This window comes from Eschrichtius robustus, chromosome 4 (assembly GCF_028021215.1).
Source record: "Eschrichtius robustus isolate mEscRob2 chromosome 4, mEscRob2.pri, whole genome shotgun sequence".
NCBI classification, from domain to species: Eukaryota; Metazoa; Chordata; class Mammalia; order Artiodactyla; family Eschrichtiidae; genus Eschrichtius; species Eschrichtius robustus.
This window is the reverse complement of record NC_090827.1, coordinates 32570230-32589879: the sequence shown is the minus strand read 5'-3', so window position 1 is coordinate 32589879 and position 19650 is coordinate 32570230. Positions and strand designations below refer to the sequence as shown.

Sequence of the window (19650 nt, the reverse complement as noted above, 5' to 3'; positions counted from 1 at the left end):
GTTCGGTCTAGTCCCCTTGAAATGTCCACGTCCTATTTCTGATTGGCACCTCTGGCTGTGATGGGCAGGGACGGGGCAGCGCTGAGTCAGGACCAGCAGGTGAGACAGCCACGCGCTTACCCTCCCTCATATGTTTTCTACGGCTTTCCCTCCCCCATCTACAGTTCGAGCCTTTGAAAGGGGAAGGGATACCCTACACCAGTTTAAAGTCTCTAACCTGAGAACTTAGAGGAAAAAAGAAAGAGTCAACAAAGCAGAGGGCAGATCACTGGAGCCACCTCTTATGGGAAGAAGCATCCTTCCTGCACACAAACTTCTGCCCTTTCCAACTGACTCCCTTTTCTATCTTCTCTTCCTCCTCCCCTCTGACGGCAGCTGCCATGGAAACTCCTGTGGGAAGAAAACAAACCTGGAGAGTTTAGTGACCCCCCTCCTCCTAAGACGAGGAAAGGAGGACATTCAGTAAAACTGCTCCATGAAGCTAAGCTTGTGGGCAGACTTGACCCCAGATATCTGTCCTTCCCTTTGCCTGTATTTTAAAATATGTATTACATATTTAATATAATACAACCCGAAATGCCATGAATCAGCGAGCCACTTGGGTTCAGTCCTGTCCTCAGACATGAGCACTTGGTGTCCTGTCTTGCTTGGGCCCCATCCTTTAGTGGGCCCTGCCTTGTCCACCCAGTTGGGTCATACAGCTCGCTACACACCACATCGGAAGGACCACGGAGACTGTGGTGTGGGGAGCTGCGTCATCCTTACCATCTAGACCACACTCCAGACCCCGGACCCCATTATTCCCCGCCGAGTCCTCTTCCCATCCTGCTGAGATGTGGGCACCCTAGGGCACAAAGGTGCCTGCGAGCTGCCTGTTGGGAAGACTGTTTACAGAGCTACGATGCAGGAGCTGGGGTGTCGCACCATAGACACAAGGCCCCTCCCAGGGAGATATGGAGGGGGTGATAAGAGAAGGGGGCAGGCCTAAGGTCTCCATGTGTGCTCTTCCCCCACCCAAAAATGCTTTGGAGTGGGCCTGCTTGGGTTAACGATCTTTCTTCAAAAAAAGACCACAGTTACTCATTAGTATGAAATCAGTTTATATTGGATAAAGATGATGTGGCACATATATACAATGGAATATTACTCAGCCATAGAAAGAAACGAAATTGAGTTGTTTGCAGTGAGGTGGATGGACCTACCTCACAGGTGAAGGTAGAAGTGAAGTAAGTCAGAAAGAGTGAAGTAAGTCAGAAAGAGAAAAACGAATACCGTATGCTAACGCATATATATGGAATCTAAAAAAAAAATGTTTCTGAAGAGCCTACGGGCAGGACAGGAATAAAGATGCAGACGTAGAGAATGGACTTGAGGACACGGGGAGGGGAAAGGGTAAGCTGGGACGAAGTGAGAGAGTGGCATGGACATATATACACTACCAAATGTAAAACAGATAGCTAGTGGGAAGCAGCCGCATAGCACAGGGAGATCAGCTCAGTGCTTTGTGACCACCTAGAGGGGTGGGATAGGGAGGGTGGGAGGGAGACTCAAGGGGGAGGAGATATGGGGATATATGTATACGTACAGCTGATTCACTTTGTTATACAGCAGCAACTAACACAACATTGTAAAGCAATTATACTCCAATAAAGATGTTAAAAAAAATCAGTTTATAAAGGATTTGTTAGACCATAACACGATGCATAAGTAGGGTCAGGGCAAGGATGGAGGGCAATCCAGCTGTAAGACTGGATCCTGCACTAATGCTGTTTACCATCCAATGTCTAATGATTCTAACCTCTGGGGTGAAACCCTTCTGGGTATTATTCACCTTGTGGAAAGTGGTGACCGGATTTCAAGCCTAATGTCTAAGACGGGCATGGTTGACAGGTTTTATCCTGTAAGCCAGGTCCTGGCTTGTGTATTACATGTGTAAGGATTCTGAGACATTCTCTAGACTCACGAAAAAGAGTGCCATGATCGGTTCCCCAGCTCCACCATCGGTGCAGGATGGCGAAATAGCAGCACACGTGTCAAGTATTTGCTACCACTAGTCAAAGAGGAAACATTTTAAAACTTACTGAGGATGTGCTCTTTAGACTTAATCTTATTTTAGACTGGAAACAGCCTAAGGAGCCTAGAATAGTTGAAGACTGGACTCCCATCCAGAGCATTTGGGTTTTATTTTCTGGAAACCAGAGACACTTCCCTTCTACTAACCCAAAGTTGAGCAGATTTTGGTCATGCATTCATTGTCTTATCCTGAACCCCTCCTTATACTAGTAGAAGCCTGCCTCTCTGTCCTCATCATGTGCCACTCACATGGCACTTCTTGCTGCCACAATCATGCCATTTTTCCTGTATGAGTAGCCTCAGGCTCTTGAGAAATACAGGCAGATGACAAAGTGTTCTCCAAATTCCAGACTATCCTACTTCAGCCCAAATGGCTGGAATAAGGTCAAAATGGCCAGGGTGCCAAGCTCTCAATGGTTTATGTAGTAACAGCGGCAAAAATTTCTTCTACCCACAGTTCAGCAAAATCCATAGGGATGGAATAATATTTTAATATTTAAAAGGATCGCAAAGATTAACCAGTTCAAACTCCCCAATTCCCTTTACTCAATTTGATGTTATAAAAATGGATCTGGCCATCTTCAGTTTCAAGCTTGTCTGATTTCCAGACAAGAAACTCTGAGAGTTTTGGACCTTTTGTGATATGTCAAAACATGTGTTTGGCATAAATATTAATAGTCAAGTTTTCCCTTTGAGAATTGCTAGTATTTCACAGTGCTTTTCTCTACATCCCCCAGGCAGCCTTCCCCCCGAGCTGCTTATGTCCTGAGTATTTTTCCTTAGTACACACTCGACAGATGGGAGGGGAGTATCCTCCTATTATCTTCTCTGTGACCACAGGCCACTTCACCCCCAAGAAACATCAGAGTTCATTTAAAAATGGAAATGTATTTTTTTAAATTTATTTTATTGAAGTATAGTTGATTTACAGTGTTGTGTTAGCTTCTGGTGTACAGCAAAGTGATTCAGTTATACATATATATATATACATATTCTTTTTCATACTCTTTTCCATTATGGTTCATTGCAGGCTATTGAATATAGTTCCTTGTGCTATACAGTAGGACTTTGTTGCATCAGCTAATCCCAAACTCCCAATCCATCCCTGCCCCACCCCCCAATCTAGAGATTATCATACTAAAGCTATGAAAATTTTTAAAACATAAAATTAATAAGTAGCAAAACACTAATGGAAAAGTGGATGTTAAGTAGAACAAGAATGTGAAACCATTAAAAACCATAAACTTGAATATAATATTTTAAAACAATGCTAATACCCAGAAAGTTAAACATTTAAAAGTAAAATAAATATGCCCTTACTAACAAAATCAAAAAACAAAGTACAAATAAAAATGAAATTTTATAAAGCAAGCAATTAATCCTTAAAGATGAGGGGAAAAATATCAATACCATAATCAAAAACACTAAAGTTTCTCAATGATCAAATTGTAAAATATTAACAGCAATATACACCTTTACCCTCTTACACTCATTAAAGCTGCTCAAAATAGAGACAAATTTTAAAAATGGAAATTTAAACTTCTCTGCTGCTTCTCACTATTTACAGTAAGAAGAATCCCTTTTGTTTTTAACTGGCAGTAAAAATGGCTCAATTTGTACCAATGGCATTGAAATGTAAGCTTATGGCTGCAGAGTACAGTACAGACTAATTGGTTTCATATAGATTTTGATTTAGAATGCCTCATATATGCAAACCAAAAACTCAGAGAATGTATGTAAAGGAGATGCTTTACTTCTTTCAGATCATTTGGTATTCTTAAGGATTTCTAGTACAAATCAATTTTCATAATCCAGATAAACTAATTTATGTTTAAAGGTATGAGTCTATTTTAATTTTTCTAGTTAAATAATAACTTCTAATACCATAAAGATCAAGCATCTGCTCACCTTTATTAATCTCCTTAAAAAATATGTTGCTGAGGGGCTTCCCTGGTGGCGCAGTGGTTGAGAATCTGCCTGCCAATGCAGGGGACACGGGTTCGAGCCCTGGTCTGGGAGGATCCCGCATGCCGCGGAGCAACTGGGCCCGTGAGCCACGACTACTGAGCCTGCGCGTCTGGAGCCTGTGCTCTGCAACAAGAGAGGCCGCCATAGTGAGAGGCCTGCGCACCGCGATGAAGAGTGGCCCCCGCTTGCCGCAACTAGAGAAAGCCCTCGCACAGAAACGAAGACCCAATGCAGCCAAAAATTTAAAAAATATAAAAATAAATAAATAAATAAAAGATTACTATTAAAAAAATATATATGTTGCTGAGTACTTCGGCTTCTAGGTACAATAGACTACCTGTGTCAGACTGACTCTACTACAAGAACAACTAGAAAAGCTGCATAAAATACCAAAAACAAAAATAAAAACAAAACAAAACAAAAAACCTATTTGAAATAAGACATGAGGAAGCTATCGAGGCAGCTAAGACTTCAGGGACTAAGGTCCTGGAAAGAAGAAATATGCGTGGAGGTGATCCCTATATGCATGGAGCTGCTTAGCTTTTCTCCTTAGAATTTGTCAATTATTTATCAGTGCAGGGTCAAGAGGGTGAGAAACTGAGCAAAAACTGGTGGTAAAGAGGCAAAGTGCTGAGCAGAGCTTTTAGTAACCTCTCAGGCTGGAGAGGCAAAAATTGGAGTGCAGGAATGACAAGGCAGCAAGGCCTTGAGGAGCCCGGATCCTGGAGAGGGTATCAGCAAAGAGAAGTAAACTCAACCCTGGGTGCTCCTCTCCCTTCAAGGTTTCTTCTGATACCCAAGCAGCAAGTGGGTAAGGTAATTCAGACAGAGAAGGATAAATATCATATGATATCACTTATATGTTGAATCTAAAAAAAATGATAAAAATGAACTTATTTACAAAACAGAAATAGACTCACAGACATAGAAAACTAACCTATGGTTACCAAAGGCGAAAGGTAGAGGGGGGAGGGAAGGATAAATTAGGAGTTTGGGATGAACAGATACACACTACTACATATAAAATGGTTAAACAAAGACTTACTATATAGTGCAGGGAACTATATTCAATATCTTGTAATAACCTATAATGGAAAGGAATCTGAAAAAGATTTTGTATATATATAACTGAGTCACTTTGCTGTACACCTGAAACATTATAAATCAACTATACTTCAGTTAAAAAAAAAAAAAAGAAATGCTGAACAAGAGAGCTTAGCAAAGGATTTAAACAGAGGGCACATCTCAAAAGGGCAAAGAACCAGAAACATGGAGTAGAGCATAGAAAGGACAGCTTCTGAGTAAACTAACCTCACGTGAGCTATTTCATTATGAAATCAAGCAGGGCAAAGAAAGCTCCCCTGGAAAGCCATCAAAAGGTCATTCTAGAAGCCACTGGAAAACAATGGAAAGGAAGCTTTAGTCTCTTGTCTGTGAGATTTGGGCATCTTAAAATTAGTCACATATGTGTTTCCAAATAATCATTTTAACCGCACAGATAAAATGTAAAAGAGAGTGCTTTTACGGAATTTTGAGCGCACAAATATATGTGCACATTATAAACAGTGCATGTACCCTGTCTTTTCCCTTCAGACACAGCACCTTCAGAGGAAAGAGATACTGAATTCCCCTGGGGAGGTTCCTCATTACCTGCCCCCTTAGCATTTTATGTTCCACACTTACACAACAAGGTGAGAATACTTAGAGGCAGTACTTTATTTTGCCCTTCTGCATCATGCTGTGGATGAAATAAAATCCACCTTTTTCTTAGTGTCTTTCCCAGATACTCGGGATCAGCAACTCGTCACAGCTCGTCACACAGGCCTGCAGTGGCTCTGTTCACAGGCAGCGCAAGGCTGAGGGGCTTCCTGGCCCGTGTCTGATTCCCGAGCCACCGCCATGCTGGAAACTGGCAAACTGTGTTTGAAGCAACGGCCTCAGACATCACAAAGAATGCTTCCAGCGTGGATGCAGCTAGAGGTGATCATATATACTATGTAAAGCAAGTCAGAAAGAGAGACACAAATACCATATGATCTCACTTATATGTGGAATCAAAAATAGGACACAAATGAACCTATCTACGAAACAGAAACAGACTCACAGACATAGAGAACAGACTTGTGGTTGCCAAGGGGGAGGGGGATGGGTGAGGGATGGAGTGGGAGTTTGGGATTAGCAGCTGCAAACTATTATACTATTATACATAGGATGGATAAACAACAAGGGAACTATATTCAGTATCCTGTGATAAACCATAATGGAAAAGAATAATGGAAAAGAATATGAAAAAGAATGTGTATGTATATATGTATAACTGAATCACTTTGCTGTAGAGCAGTAATTGACACAACATTGTAATTCAACTTTATTTCAATAAAAAATAAACTAAAAAAAAAAAGTGTTTCCAACATAACCTCAGTTGGTCTTTGCTCCTTTCCCCTGTGTCTGTGTCACATTCACACAAGGTCTGTACTCCCTGACCTTTGGCCAAGTCCTCTCTGCCAGGCAGGACGCACCACTCTGAAATTTCCAGTTGTTCAGGAGATTAGGAAGAGGAGGGATGTGGGAAGGAGAGGGTCCTGGAACTTGGCTTTGACCTCTGACCCGGCAACCACGTCCTCATCAGAACAGTGACCGAACACCCCAAACCCCTGCACCTGGAGCGCATCAAAGCTCTTTCTCAGCTGGAATGTTCCCATGTCACCCTCATGCCACTCCTGGCTGCTCTCAACAAAGAGATTTGGGATCCAGCCCTGCTTCTCCTACATAATAACTGCATCCCAGGGTAGGTCACAGAGTCATAGCCTCAGGAGCTCAGAGCGAGAAGGGGCCTTTCACATCTGTTAGTAAAACCTTTAGCACAGGGCTTTGGTTCCCAACGAGCTGCAAGGCGGTCATCCAGACTGTATTAATAACAAATGTAAGTGTAACAATCACTTCTTATGCCCTTTCTAGGTACCACTGTGTAGTTACCGTGCTAAGATCTTTACCAGTGTTATTTACTGTGTGCTCACAACAGCACTATAATTAAGATTACTGTCCCCATTTCATAGACAGGAAAACAGTAGTGTAAAGAGATTAAATAAGGTGCCGGAGGTCACATAGATGGCAAATGGCAGATTCAAAACCAGGTCCTTCTGACAATAAATCTGACTCTCTGAGTTAATCTTACACCAGATCACCTGAAATTTAATACCTGTAGTGACAGAGAACTCATTACCCAAAACAGTATCCATCTCTAATCACATTGACAAAGTAGAACATTTTTTACACTTACCTAAAATCTGTTCACCTGTACTTTCCGCTCCTCAGTGCTAAGTCTTTTCCTTAGTTGTGTACAGAACTACTCTAACTGTTGGATGGATATGCCTTCGAGTATCTGAGGACAGGAATGTCCTCTTCTCTAAGTCACCTCTTCGTTCTCTGCTCCCTCCACTGGGCCTCAATCCCTATAAATCTCATTTTTCTAAATCTCGTTTATTCCCTTCCCCAACTCTTCCACCAGGTTCAACTGAAGATGGAATGAAATCAAGTGAGTTTTAAAGCAAAAGTGCTGTAATGTTTATTCATGTCTTTGTAAGTCCCCTCGTAAAGTATACAAACAGAGTAAAGGATATGTGTTTCATGCGATTTGGGGGTAACTTTTGATATGACTCATAGAAAAAATATGTTGAGTATATCTAGCCATTACACATCTTCAAAGCATAGTAAAGTATCCTGTCACAAATATATTGGAAAGTTATATATTAGGCATAAAATAGATAACCAACAAGGACCTACTGTATAGCACAGGGAACTATACTCAATACCTTGTAATAGCCTATAGTGCAAAAGAATCTATAAAAGAATATATATATTCTTTATATATACTTTAGAATATATATTCTATATATTCTGAATCACTTTCCTGTACACCTGAAATTAACACAGCATTGTAAATCAACTATATTTCAATGAAAATTTTTAAACAATAAATAAATATATTGAGAAGGCAGTTTGGGCATCATTTAGTGATTGAGAGCCTGGGGGTCAGATAGATCCCAAGCGTACCATGAAGTGGTTACGTGACCTAGAAGTTACTGAACTACTCCGAGCTTCTGCGTTTCCTCATCTGTGAAGTGGATAACAGTCGTACATACCTCAGAGGGCGGCAACGAGGACTAGATGTGTTCAATTCAGTAAAGTGCTTAGAACAGTGTCTAGCACTTGTCAAATGCTGTATAACTATTCATTAAGTACACGAACTGGATAATCTTTCATTGCATTATGAGGATTATATATATCCAGTGCTAAGCACAAGGAGTGATCTGTTAATAACTTAATGACTCATATCCATCATTAAAGTGAAGCATTTGAGGTTCAGAGAAGTTAAGTGATCTGTCCACGCTCAACCAGTTAGTAAGCATCTTAGAATTTGAACGTGGGTCTGTTGTTCTCTTAATCACTAGGCTATGCCACGTTAATCAGAATGGAAATGGAATATTTTCTCCTTAATGTGGATCTCGATAGGCTCCCTCTCTTTGGGCTGGGCTGGACCAAGAAAACCCTTTCCTATCCTCTCCCTACTGTCTCCCTGTTCCTAAGGGCAGTTTCTTTCCCCACTCACACATCAGTGCACACCAGTAGACACTTACAGACACTAACATGCACGGCCCTTCAGACAAAGCCAGACATGCAGACCTGGATCCCAACTGAGGCTGGTACTGCCACTAATTTGCTGTGATAAATATTAGACGAAATAATCATCCTACATATGACTTTTTCATATTTTGTCTAATGATTTTAGGGTAGATACCCAGAAGTAGAATTATTGGAGCAAAGGATATGGACATTTTCTTGGCTCAGTGCATACTGTCAAGTTGTTTTCCAAAAGAATCATGCAAATTTATAATGCCATCCTTCATATCATGGTGATATTATAATTACCATATTTTGAATATTCATAATTTATATTTATAAAAGTAAATTTAAAATGTACATGTAAATGTTAAAATAATAATAATTTTGGTAGAGACGAGGTATTAATTTACTAGGTGAAAGAAGTACATTTTTTATTAGTGATAGTAAATATATCGCCCATTTTAAAGGTTGTATTTCTTTTATAAATTGTCTCTTCTGTCATTTGCACATTTATCTATATAACTACAACACGATATTTCCTACTGGTAGTTAATGAGAAAATTACAGAAACTGTAGAACATTTTTCAAATGCACAGCATTGTTATCCTTATTTATTTTTAACACAAAGACGTTTTGTTCAGAGATTCCTGGTTGACCACAGTTTGTTGTTCTAAATTTTAAAAGAGGGAAATGGGAATTTAGTACAATAGGAACCTGCTGCCACCCCTTAGCTACATCATAAAAGGTCTGCTGTCCTTACTCACACTGACCTATTCTTTACCTCTTTACTTCTCTGTTCTGGAAGAGCAGACGTCTGACCCTTTGGGGACACCACCCTCTCCCCTACTGTTCTCTCCAACCTGAGGCAAACTTTCTCCTACTTCCCAGAGCCTCCCAGAAGGGGTGAGGTAGCTGGTCCTTGGAATCCAGAACCATTTTCTGAATCTTGAACTCCCGTGACCTGTTCAAGGGTCCCCTGCTTCTTCTGGACCCTTAGTACTGGCATCGTGCCTAGCCCACCTCAGATGCTCAGCCACGATTGAATAAACCATACTACCTCTTGGAGAAGACTCTTAACTGACCACGCCTACCCAGCCAGATGTTAATATCCCAGAGCTCATGCTGTCATTCAGCTCACAGTCTCAGATCAATCAGCCTCTTTATCCTGTCACAAGCCCCCTCTCGCTACCTGTCCTTACCTGATTGGGACTACAACATTTCCTGTTTTCTAACAGATCCTCTTCTCGCATTCCCTTCCCTTCTAATAGCTTTCATTTCACCCTCTCCTCTAGCTGTCATACTCTGCCCTTTTAAAACATGTGCCTTGGACTTCCCTTGGTCCGATGGTTAAGACTCCGTGCTTCCACTGCAGGGGGGCACAGGTTCTCTCCCTGGTCAGGGAAGTTCTGCATGCCTCGAGGTGCGGCCAAAAAGAAAAAAAAAAAGAACATCATCAGTTATGGGACAAAAAAATAAAATAAAACATGTGCCTAAAGGAAACAAAACATCTTTTAGTTTACCCTGCTTCTCCTTCAAAAAGTCACTGTGACTTCTTTTTATAGTCCAAATCCAAAAATTCTACACCCACCCACTGCGTCCAACTCCTCATCATGAAGGTAGTGTTGGAGGAAAGGGCAAAGAGTCTATGTCACTCCCAATTTCTCAAAAAAGAAAAGGCGGTTCCAGCTTAAAATCACAACCGCTGCGTTGTATCTCACAATTTCATGGGTCGGGAATTTGGGCAGGGCTCAGCTGGATGATTCTTCTGTCCTACTCCACTGATGGAGATCACCTGGTGTATTTAGCTGACAGGTGGGTTTATCTGAAGAGTCCAAGACGGCTGCATTCTCATGTCTGGTGCCTGGTGGGGAGGGCGAGAAGCGCCTGCCTGGGACCTCTCCAGCAATAACAGCCTCAGAGAAGTTGAATTTCTTACATAATGACCCAGGACTCCAAATGTGCCAGTGAATAAGACAGGAGCTGAAAAGACTTTACGATCCAGCCTCAGAAACCACAGAGCACCAGTTATGTCTTATTCTATTGGTAAAGCACACACAAGCCTGCCCAGATGCAAGGGGAAGGGACATGGACTAACTATCACCTTTTGATGGGAGGAATTTGCAATTATGCTTTAAGACCACTACCGATGGAATCACTGCGAAGGACAGTGGGTAGGGTTGGTAGAGTTGGGTTGTGGGTTGGGGATTGACCAGCTGATAGCAGTTCACTAGAGTTAGTAAGGAGTAATGCCCCCTCTTATACATTTAGTCACATTATACTGAACATTCTCCATCTGCTTAGCCATCAGTCTCTCAACCTAATAACTCCACCGCAGTTGCACCCCCTAAGATGACCATTTATGTTAGAGCCAATTCCAATAATCTTTTCTTTGTTTTTATTCTCTTTTGACATTTTTTTCTAAACATTACACTAGTCGAGACCCAACACTTTGTTAATTATATTCTCAAATGCCATAGTTCTGTGACTGGGTTCACTATTTCTTTCCTAACTTTACCTTTGACAAGCCCATTCTTCCTAGGCCGTAACTCTGGGGACCCCTATGACTTGGCCCTTGACCCCTTTCCCTAGTCCCATTATACTTACCCCCATGTAAAGTGTGGACCCTCCTTTATCACTCTCATATTGCTGACTCTCAAATACCTCCCAGCTCTGATTTCTCACTCTCTTTGTATGTTGTATACAGTTTCCTGCCGTAGCTCTCAACTATGAGAAACACCCTTCTCTTCAAATAATTCCACAACTTTTAAAAGCTGATCTTGTTTCCTTTCCCCTAAATTCACCTCCCCTTACCAACTGCCTCATGACAATCAGCTGGCACCATCACTGAGCCTACTCCCCATGTTCTTAATCATCTCCAAAAAATCTTTGACTTCATACCCAGTCATTCATAAAGCTGTACTGTCTACCAGATGACATGTGACATTTACATGAGGACACGTTACAATCTGTAAAATAGTACACAGGCATGAGGTGATAACATGCGTTCACGTTCAGATGACTTGACCAGGGTCACAGAGAAGGTAAGAGCTGCACCTCGAGCCAAGCGACCTGCCATTGCCCTTTCCACTGCACTCCACTAAGCATGAAAGTAAAAGGAGCCAGTGATATCTCACTTTATATAGTGCTTTAGCAATTTACTACCGATTTGCTTTCTAGTATGTCGATTATTTCATTTGACATCCTCCCACAAAAAGTGTTCAAATGAAACACTTTAAAAGTTCAGAGTCTTCTTGGTTTCTGCCTGGGATTTTTTCGAGGCTGCATTTGGTGGTTGGAAAGGAGTCGAGAGGACAAGTTAAAAAGAGAGGAAAGGGAAGCCAAGCAAAGAAGGTACCTGCAAGGCTCCTGGGGAGTCAGAGGGATAAGGGGAGCCTCACTCTTGCCTTGGAGAGCTCCGGCTGGGCGGGACTTTCTACCAGGATCACTGAGATGGCACTTGTTTCGGGACGCCCCCTCCCAGCCCGTCCAAGGCGCGCACCTGAAGACGCCAGAGGCCTGGGGAGATGCGCGCCAGCTGAGCGCGGGTGGGGCGCTGTTGTGCGCCCTTCCCTACGCGTCGAGGGCAGGGCTCAGACGGCCAGGTGCGCGGCCAGGACTTTTGGGGTGGAGGGCGGCTCCCCAGGGGCCGAGCCAGGATGGGGCGGTGGGAGGGACCTGGCTCCCCAGGGCACACCCCTGCCAGTGCCAGGAGACCTGGAGCGGCTCAGCCCCCGATCGCCGGCGACGTCAAGTCACCCGCGGAGGGCAGAGGGCACCGCGTGGCCGGCCCAGGCGCGGGGGGAGGGCAGGCAGACGCCGCCGATTGGATTCCGCCCCCCCGCCCGCGGCAGCCCACTGCCCCCATCGCCCGGACGTCGGAGAGGGCGGGTTTGCTGCCCGGGCGGCGCAGGAGTGAGGAGCCAGGGAGAGCTGCCACCTTCGGGGCCGGAGCCCTGCTCCCCTTGCACCGGCGCCTGGCTCCGCGCTGAGTCAGGATGCTGGGACTCACAGCCTCAGACGCGCCCCCGACCATGGCGGTCACGATCTTCTCGGCTGGAGTGGCGGCCGGCGTGGCGGATGTGATCACCTTCCCGCTGGACACGGCCAAAGTCCGGCTACAGGTAGGGAGCGCGATGGGGAAGGGGAGGTGTCTGGGGCAGAGAAGGGACCCCTATTGGGTGTGCCCCTTTGACTCCGGCTTTGGTTTAACCATTCTTTCTCACTTTAGGTAGAGCAGGTGGCCACGTTAGAAAAGTTTGACCTGTCACAGGACGGATGCTTTAGGGTAGGAAACTGGAACTTTTCCGGGATTAACTAAAGAAGCAGGGGGGTCATGGAGGCTGGATGACCAGGACTATTGCCAAACCCTGCCGTAGTTAGGGAGCACTCGGTGTTCTAAGAGCTAAGAATATCAGCTTCTCCCGAGTTTCCAAGCCGGGCTCTTTCTCCTTGCTCCTCTGCTTAGACAGGCGCCTCTTCCCGTCCTACTGCCTTAGGGGTTCTGAAGAGTTCATGAGGGTGGGACAGTGGGGTGGGGATGCAGGGAAATGTTCAAAGTAGGCATAGCAGCCAGATTCTCTCCCCTCCCCCTTTCTGTACATAGATAGATAGATAAGGAGAGATGTTGCTGAGAAGGGAAAAGGAATTGAAAATAGAACACAATGCAAAAAAAATCTTGGCTTAAGATTTCTCCATAGCCTGAGGCCGATCTTTGTTTTTTCCTCACTAGGTAGGACTCCCCTACTCAATTTTTACTTCCCTCTGACCTGTACCTTTCTCATTTCCAGATCCAATGCGAATGCCAGACCTCCAGTGCTGTTAGGTGTAAAAGTGTCCTGGGAACAATCACCACTCTGGCAAAAACAAGAGGGCCAATGAAACTCTACAGCGGGCTGCCTGCTGGCCTCCAGAGACAAATAAGCTTTGCTTCTCTTAGGATCAGCCTCTATGAAAGCATCCAGGAGTTCTTCACCACAGGGAAAGAAAGTAAGTAGGGAGCGTTCCCGGGAGGGGAAGAAGTCAGAGAGACATGTCCTGGGCCCAGCTCTGTCCAAAAAAAGGTTACACACAGGGTGGTGGTCTTCATAACACATTGGCAAGCAAACATCAAGGTGTGAACACATGGGGCAGAGAGGGAAGACATGTTGGTGAGGAGGAAGAGGTGAAGTCAGAAAGGCAGGAAAGGGCCAGATCACAAGAGACCTTGCAGGCCATGCTAAGGAGCTTGGATTTTATCTTTAAAGTGATGGGAAGTCATTGAAAAATGATAAGCAAGGGAGTAACACAAACAATTTATATTTTCAAAAGATCACTTTGGCAGCAGTATAAAAGATATATAGAAAAAGGGGAAGAAAGGGGTAAATTAGAAAGTAAGAAAATATAGGGGTATGATAAAGCAACAGTCAATCAGAAGAGAGGTCAATCAGAAAGAGTTTGGAAGTGTAATTGACAACTTGGTGGAAAACTGGAAGTGAGGTGCAAAGGAAAGGAGGGAATGTAAGATGACTTCCCAGTTTCCAGCTAAAGATACCATTCATTGAAGGAGGGAATATAGAAACCGCCTTAAGGGGGAAGGTAAGAAATTCAGGTTAGGATGTGTCGACAGGTAATGGCCAGTCTGCACAAGAGCTTAGGAGACACACCTGGGTTACATTTCACAGAGTCACAGGAGAAAGTATCAGTAGGGCCAAACAGAGCAGAGAGATCTAGTGTGGGAAGGAGTGATCAATGTACCTAACAATAGAAGCTCATGGGTTTCCTTGGCAAAACCATCATGAGCAGAGTAGTGGAGGTGGCAGCTAGATTGCAGAGGACTGAGAAGATGGGCCGTAAGCGAAGACAAAGAATATGGTCTCGCTCCCAAGGAGCTTGATGGGGAAATGAAAAGGGGTTAGAAGCATAGGATGAGTGCATTAAAATAAGATTATAAATGTGGGCCAAAAGTGAAGGGAATTGTAATCATATGATCTTGCCACTTAAAAGATGGTTATTAGTAAATGCTCAGCTCCTAGCCAAGCATAATGAAAAAGGAGTACAACCATACAGTAATGAAAAGAATTGCTGTATTTTCCATATGCAAGACACTGGGTTAAGTGCTGTATTGATATTATTTTATCTCACACAATGACTCTTTGAGGTAGATACTATTACCTCTATACAGATTAGGAAACAGAATTAGAGACTGAGAAAGTCCTTGATGAATAAATGTGATTGATGCATACTTTATATTTAATTATAGGAATAGGCATGAGGCTCTAAGACTATTTGTAGTTTTATTAAATGATATCTGTCTTGAGTAACCTAATTTTTCAAAATTTCCAATTAAAAATCACTTTATCAGCTTCTTTCTTCTTATCTTTGTCCCTTTTGTAGTCTGTTGTAGCCTGGCACCACTTGATGTCCCAAACTGGGGCAGTTTGTCCACTGGGCTTTTCCTAAGATCCCTAAGTCCAATAATTAACATTCTCATTGATGGAAGGAAGACTAAGCATCACTGGTGACTGGTCCCCCCACCCAGTTGGGAAATACTGAAAAATAGAACTAAATATAGGAAAAAACTAAGCAAGATATAGGAAGGAACTAAGCTACTGTTTAAATAGGCATTGTGTTCTTTTTCCTTGAAATTTTTAAAAGATTTCAGTCAACTTTGAAGTCTTCTAGCCCTACTATGCTTTAGTACATACTAGTACATGATCAACACATGCACAAGCATTAGGGAAGTACAAAAGATATAATGACACAATAGTATTAACCACTAAAAATTAAAAAGACATATAGATGCATTCTGGATCTTGATTTTTTTTCTTTCTTTCTTGACACATCTTTTTTTTCTCTGGATAACAACGGCTAGTTTAGGAAGCAGGGTCTCAGCGGGCCTAACGACTGGCAGCATGGCCGTGTTCATTGGGCAACCCACAGAGGTAGTGAAGGTCAGACTTCAAGCGCCAAGCCGTCTACATGGTCCCAAACCTCGCTACACTGGGACTTACAATGCTTACAGAATTATAGCAACAACAGAAGGCTTGACGGGGCTTTGGAAAGGTAACTCACTTCAAGATGGATTTAGTCATCATTAAAACATATATATCCAATTAGCACCTTATCATATAATGGAGCTATTCAATACTTTCTTTTCCTCCAGGTTCTACTCCGAATCTGACAAGAATTGTCATCATCAGCTGTGCAGAGCTAGTAACGTATGACCTAATGAAGGAGGCCCTTGTGAAAAACAATTAACAGGTAACTTTCTTTTTTACATGGCAGGTCTGCACATTTATAATTTCATCTTGGAGTTTCTCCAGCCATATTATACTGAATCCCTTAATTGTAATAATTTTCTCTCTAAAAAAAATAAGCACTTTTGAGCAATAGATATACTATAACCAAAACCCTAAGTTTTAGAAGTTTTGTTGCAACCTTTTTTTTTTTTTTGCAACAAAACTAAGATGCAACTGTATTCTTACATCGGCATTATTCTTATTTAATACTAATATATGGACTTCTGTTAGCATCTTATTCTTATAAAGCAGAATTCAGGAAGTGAGGCATCCTCCGCTATATCCAGATGAGCTAGTGAAATAAGGAGCTTCTTGGTGGTTTCATCCAAAAAGTAGAACCACTGGATAGGTTCCTAAAAATTTTATTCTAACAGGTTCTGGAGACATTGAAATCCTCCTTGGACAATGACTTTAATTCAATAAAAAAGTACTAGATGCCTATATATCAGGCATTATGCCATACCTTAAGGACACAGAGAAAGGTGGCAGGTTATTTTCCTAAAGCACTTACAATCCACTATGCCATTTACTATTTGCCAACTTTTTCTAACGTGAGTATAACCTTCTTTACTGTATTTTATTTATTTATTTTTAATGCTCTCTCTCTCTCTTTTAAATTAATTAATTAATTTATTTATTTATTTATTTTTGGCTGCGTTGGGTCTTCGTTGCTGCGCGCGGGCTTTCTCTAGTTGCGGCGATCGGGGTCTATTCTTCATTGCGGTGTGCAGGCTTCTCACTGCGGTGGCTTCTCTTGTTGCGGAGCATGGGCTCTAGGCGCGCAGGCTTCAGTAGTCCTGGCATGTGGGCTCAGTAGTTGTGGCTCATGGGCTTAGTTGCTCCGTGGCATGTAGGATCTTCCTGGACCAGGGCTTGAACCCGTGTCCCCTGCCTTGGCAGGCGGATTCTTAAGCACTGCCCCACCAGGGAAGTCCACTGTTTTTTATTTATTTATAAGAAATCCACATTGACCTCCTGCTATCAACAGGTTTACAAGGATCTGATAGATAACTAAAAGTCTGGGGTTGACCTGTCTCACTGACCCATTTCAGATGATGTGCCCTGTCACTTTGTGTCTGCTGTTATCGCTGGATTTTGCACAACGGTTCTGTCCTCTCCAGTGGATGTGGTGAAAACCAGATCTGTTAACTGTCTACCGGGACGGTACACAAGTGTGTCCGACTGCTCAATGATGATGCTAAGGAAGGACCATCGGCTTTTTTCAAAGGGTAGGATGTGGTCTTCTGTACCTGTAATGTTGTGTTCAGGGTATCTGTGTGCTATGGAACGCCATCTTATCTAAACAATTGACAGTTAGCTGACCAGCCTTAGAATGTGCAGTATACTTCGTGTCTACTTTTCTTTGCCATAAATTTCTCCAATCCACCAATTCCACTGTGCCAGAAGATTTAAATCTGTGATAGTAAAATTTTCTCAAGCTTGATCAGAGGCTCATTCAAAACCAGCAACCTCTCCCTTGGTCTCAATCTATTGGAAATGTAGACAGTATTTTGCCTTCTCTGGGCAGAAGAACTATAAAATGGAGGGAAAGCATAATAGAGGGCTATGAGAAAGCAAGATTTGATTTTTACTATTTTAATTTAGTGGACTCCATTTTTTTAGATTGTATTAAAGCAAAACTAGAGAAAAATCATTCTCATTGATCAAGAAGAGTGATATAGAAAATGATGTAGTTTAATGATTACACTCACCTAGAAACTAGTATTGTTTCTAGTGAATCATATTTTCCCATAAAGCTATCTTTTATATTATATTATATTGTATTATAAATTACCTTCTTAAGAAAATATAGTATGAACTAATTTATGGATATACTCAATAAGGATTATACTAGTGGTAAAATAACAAGATTCCACAACCTTTAAAAGTTGTAAAGCAATGCCTCAAACCTTATGAAATAAGCATAAATGCACCATACACGTTATACAAAAGGTTCTAATTCACTATAATCTGTATTTATGACATATTAATACAAATGGAATATATTGTAAAATTAACTTAACATAGATATATCAGTTATCAACCAGTAAATATTTAACAATTTTACTTTTTTCAAATTTAAAACCTTTTGGGGGGATACATGCTACAACAAAGATGAACCCTGAAAACATTATGCTAACTAAAATGAGCCAGCTACAGAAGGACAAATATTGTATGACTCTGCTTATATGAGGTACCTATAGTAGTCAGCATCATAGAAACAGAAAGTGTAATGGTGGTTACCAAGGGCTGAGGGGAGGGGGGGAGTGGGGAGTTATTTTTTAATAGGTACAGAGATTCAGTTTGGGATGACCAAAGCTTCTGGACATGGAGGGTGGTGATGATTGCTCACAATGAGAACATATTTAATGCTACTGAATTATACTATTTAAACAAATATATAAACATATACATATATATGGCTAAAATGATAAATTGATGTATATTTTACCACAATAAAAACACACAACACACACATATCCAGGAGTCAGGAGAAATATGTTAAGAGACCCCACAAAATATTTGAGGGTGACTTTTATAGGCCAGATCTCTAAAATATCTATCCAAGGCAGATTTAACTATGACATCTTTTTCTCTGGGAACATTTCATTGCTGCAGATAGGCATTCAAAAATCAGTTATTTGGTCTGCACAGTTTGGCAGAATTCTTAAAAATAACAAGAGCAACAGCAACAACAACATGCAATTAGATCCTTGACAAGCCCTCTTAGGACAAGAATTGCCGAGATCTAGACAGCACTCATTTCTTGACCCTGGAAAATGGTCTAATTACTCATCACTTTGCTTTCTCCACTTACTTCCTCTTTTAAACTATTAGTTTTAACCATTAGTTTCCTACTTCCCATTCAGAAAGCAAAGCAAAACAAAAGTTCCTCTCCCTTCAAAAAAGAAAAGATGGTAAGGAGGAGACAAGCTTTGGTTTGGTTTGGTGGGATCATATTTGTATAGGTGTGATCATTTGGGTTTTGTTGTTTTGAAGAAGGATAGGGCACCTGGATGAAACTTCAGGCAGAGGAGGGAAAGATGAAGACTAGGTACTTTCAAGCATCTGCATTTGAGGAGAGTGGCACCATGAGAAGCATAAACTTGCCTGTGCTATAATAGCTTTAAGAATTTCGAGCAAACTAATAGAATGGTGACATGCATTTTTCTAGATTTGTACCTTCCTTCTTGTGACTGGGATCCTGGAACATCACCGTGTGTGTGCTTTGAACAGCTGAAGCGAGAATTGATGAAGTCGAGGCAGACCATGCACTGTGCTACCTAATCATCTTCAGGGAAAGGATGGAACAGACCAGCGGGAATCTTTGCTAACTGGATAATTTTAAAAAAGCAAACAAACCTATTCACTTTATTTCACACTAAAAAGATAAGAAACTCTGGACTATTTTTTTCAAAGGAAAACTAATACCTATTTCTTGTGACTTTTATTCTCAGTGTTTTAAGGAAGGGAAAGCAAAACATTCAGTATACACCCTGGCAAATGTAATGTCCAGATAAGTTACTGCATTTGATTGACCATTTAATGGGAGAGGGAGTTTATGATTATGAAGATCTTTAACAGGTTTTAATTATTGATTCAAACTGATGGAAAAGGAAAACTGAGTGAAATGCACTTTATAAATACTTAAAAATGAAGTTATCAAAGAAAATTCTACTGTTTCCTTTTTATTTATTAACCCGGTTGT

The 19650-nt window shown here is 41.8% G+C and overlaps 1 protein-coding gene across 1 annotated transcript; it reads left to right on the top strand.

Annotated features, from left to right (window-relative positions):
• Positions 1 to 12659: 12659 nt before the first annotated feature.
• On the top strand, positions 12660 to 19229 carry UCP1 (uncoupling protein 1). The gene is given in 8 exon segments (XM_068542076.1): positions 12660 to 12785; positions 13452 to 13654; positions 15515 to 15705; positions 15806 to 15899; positions 16986 to 17137; positions 17140 to 17170; positions 19117 to 19161; positions 19163 to 19229. Coding segments are annotated over 8 exon segments (909 nt in total).
• Positions 19230 to 19650: the final 421 nt, after the last annotated feature.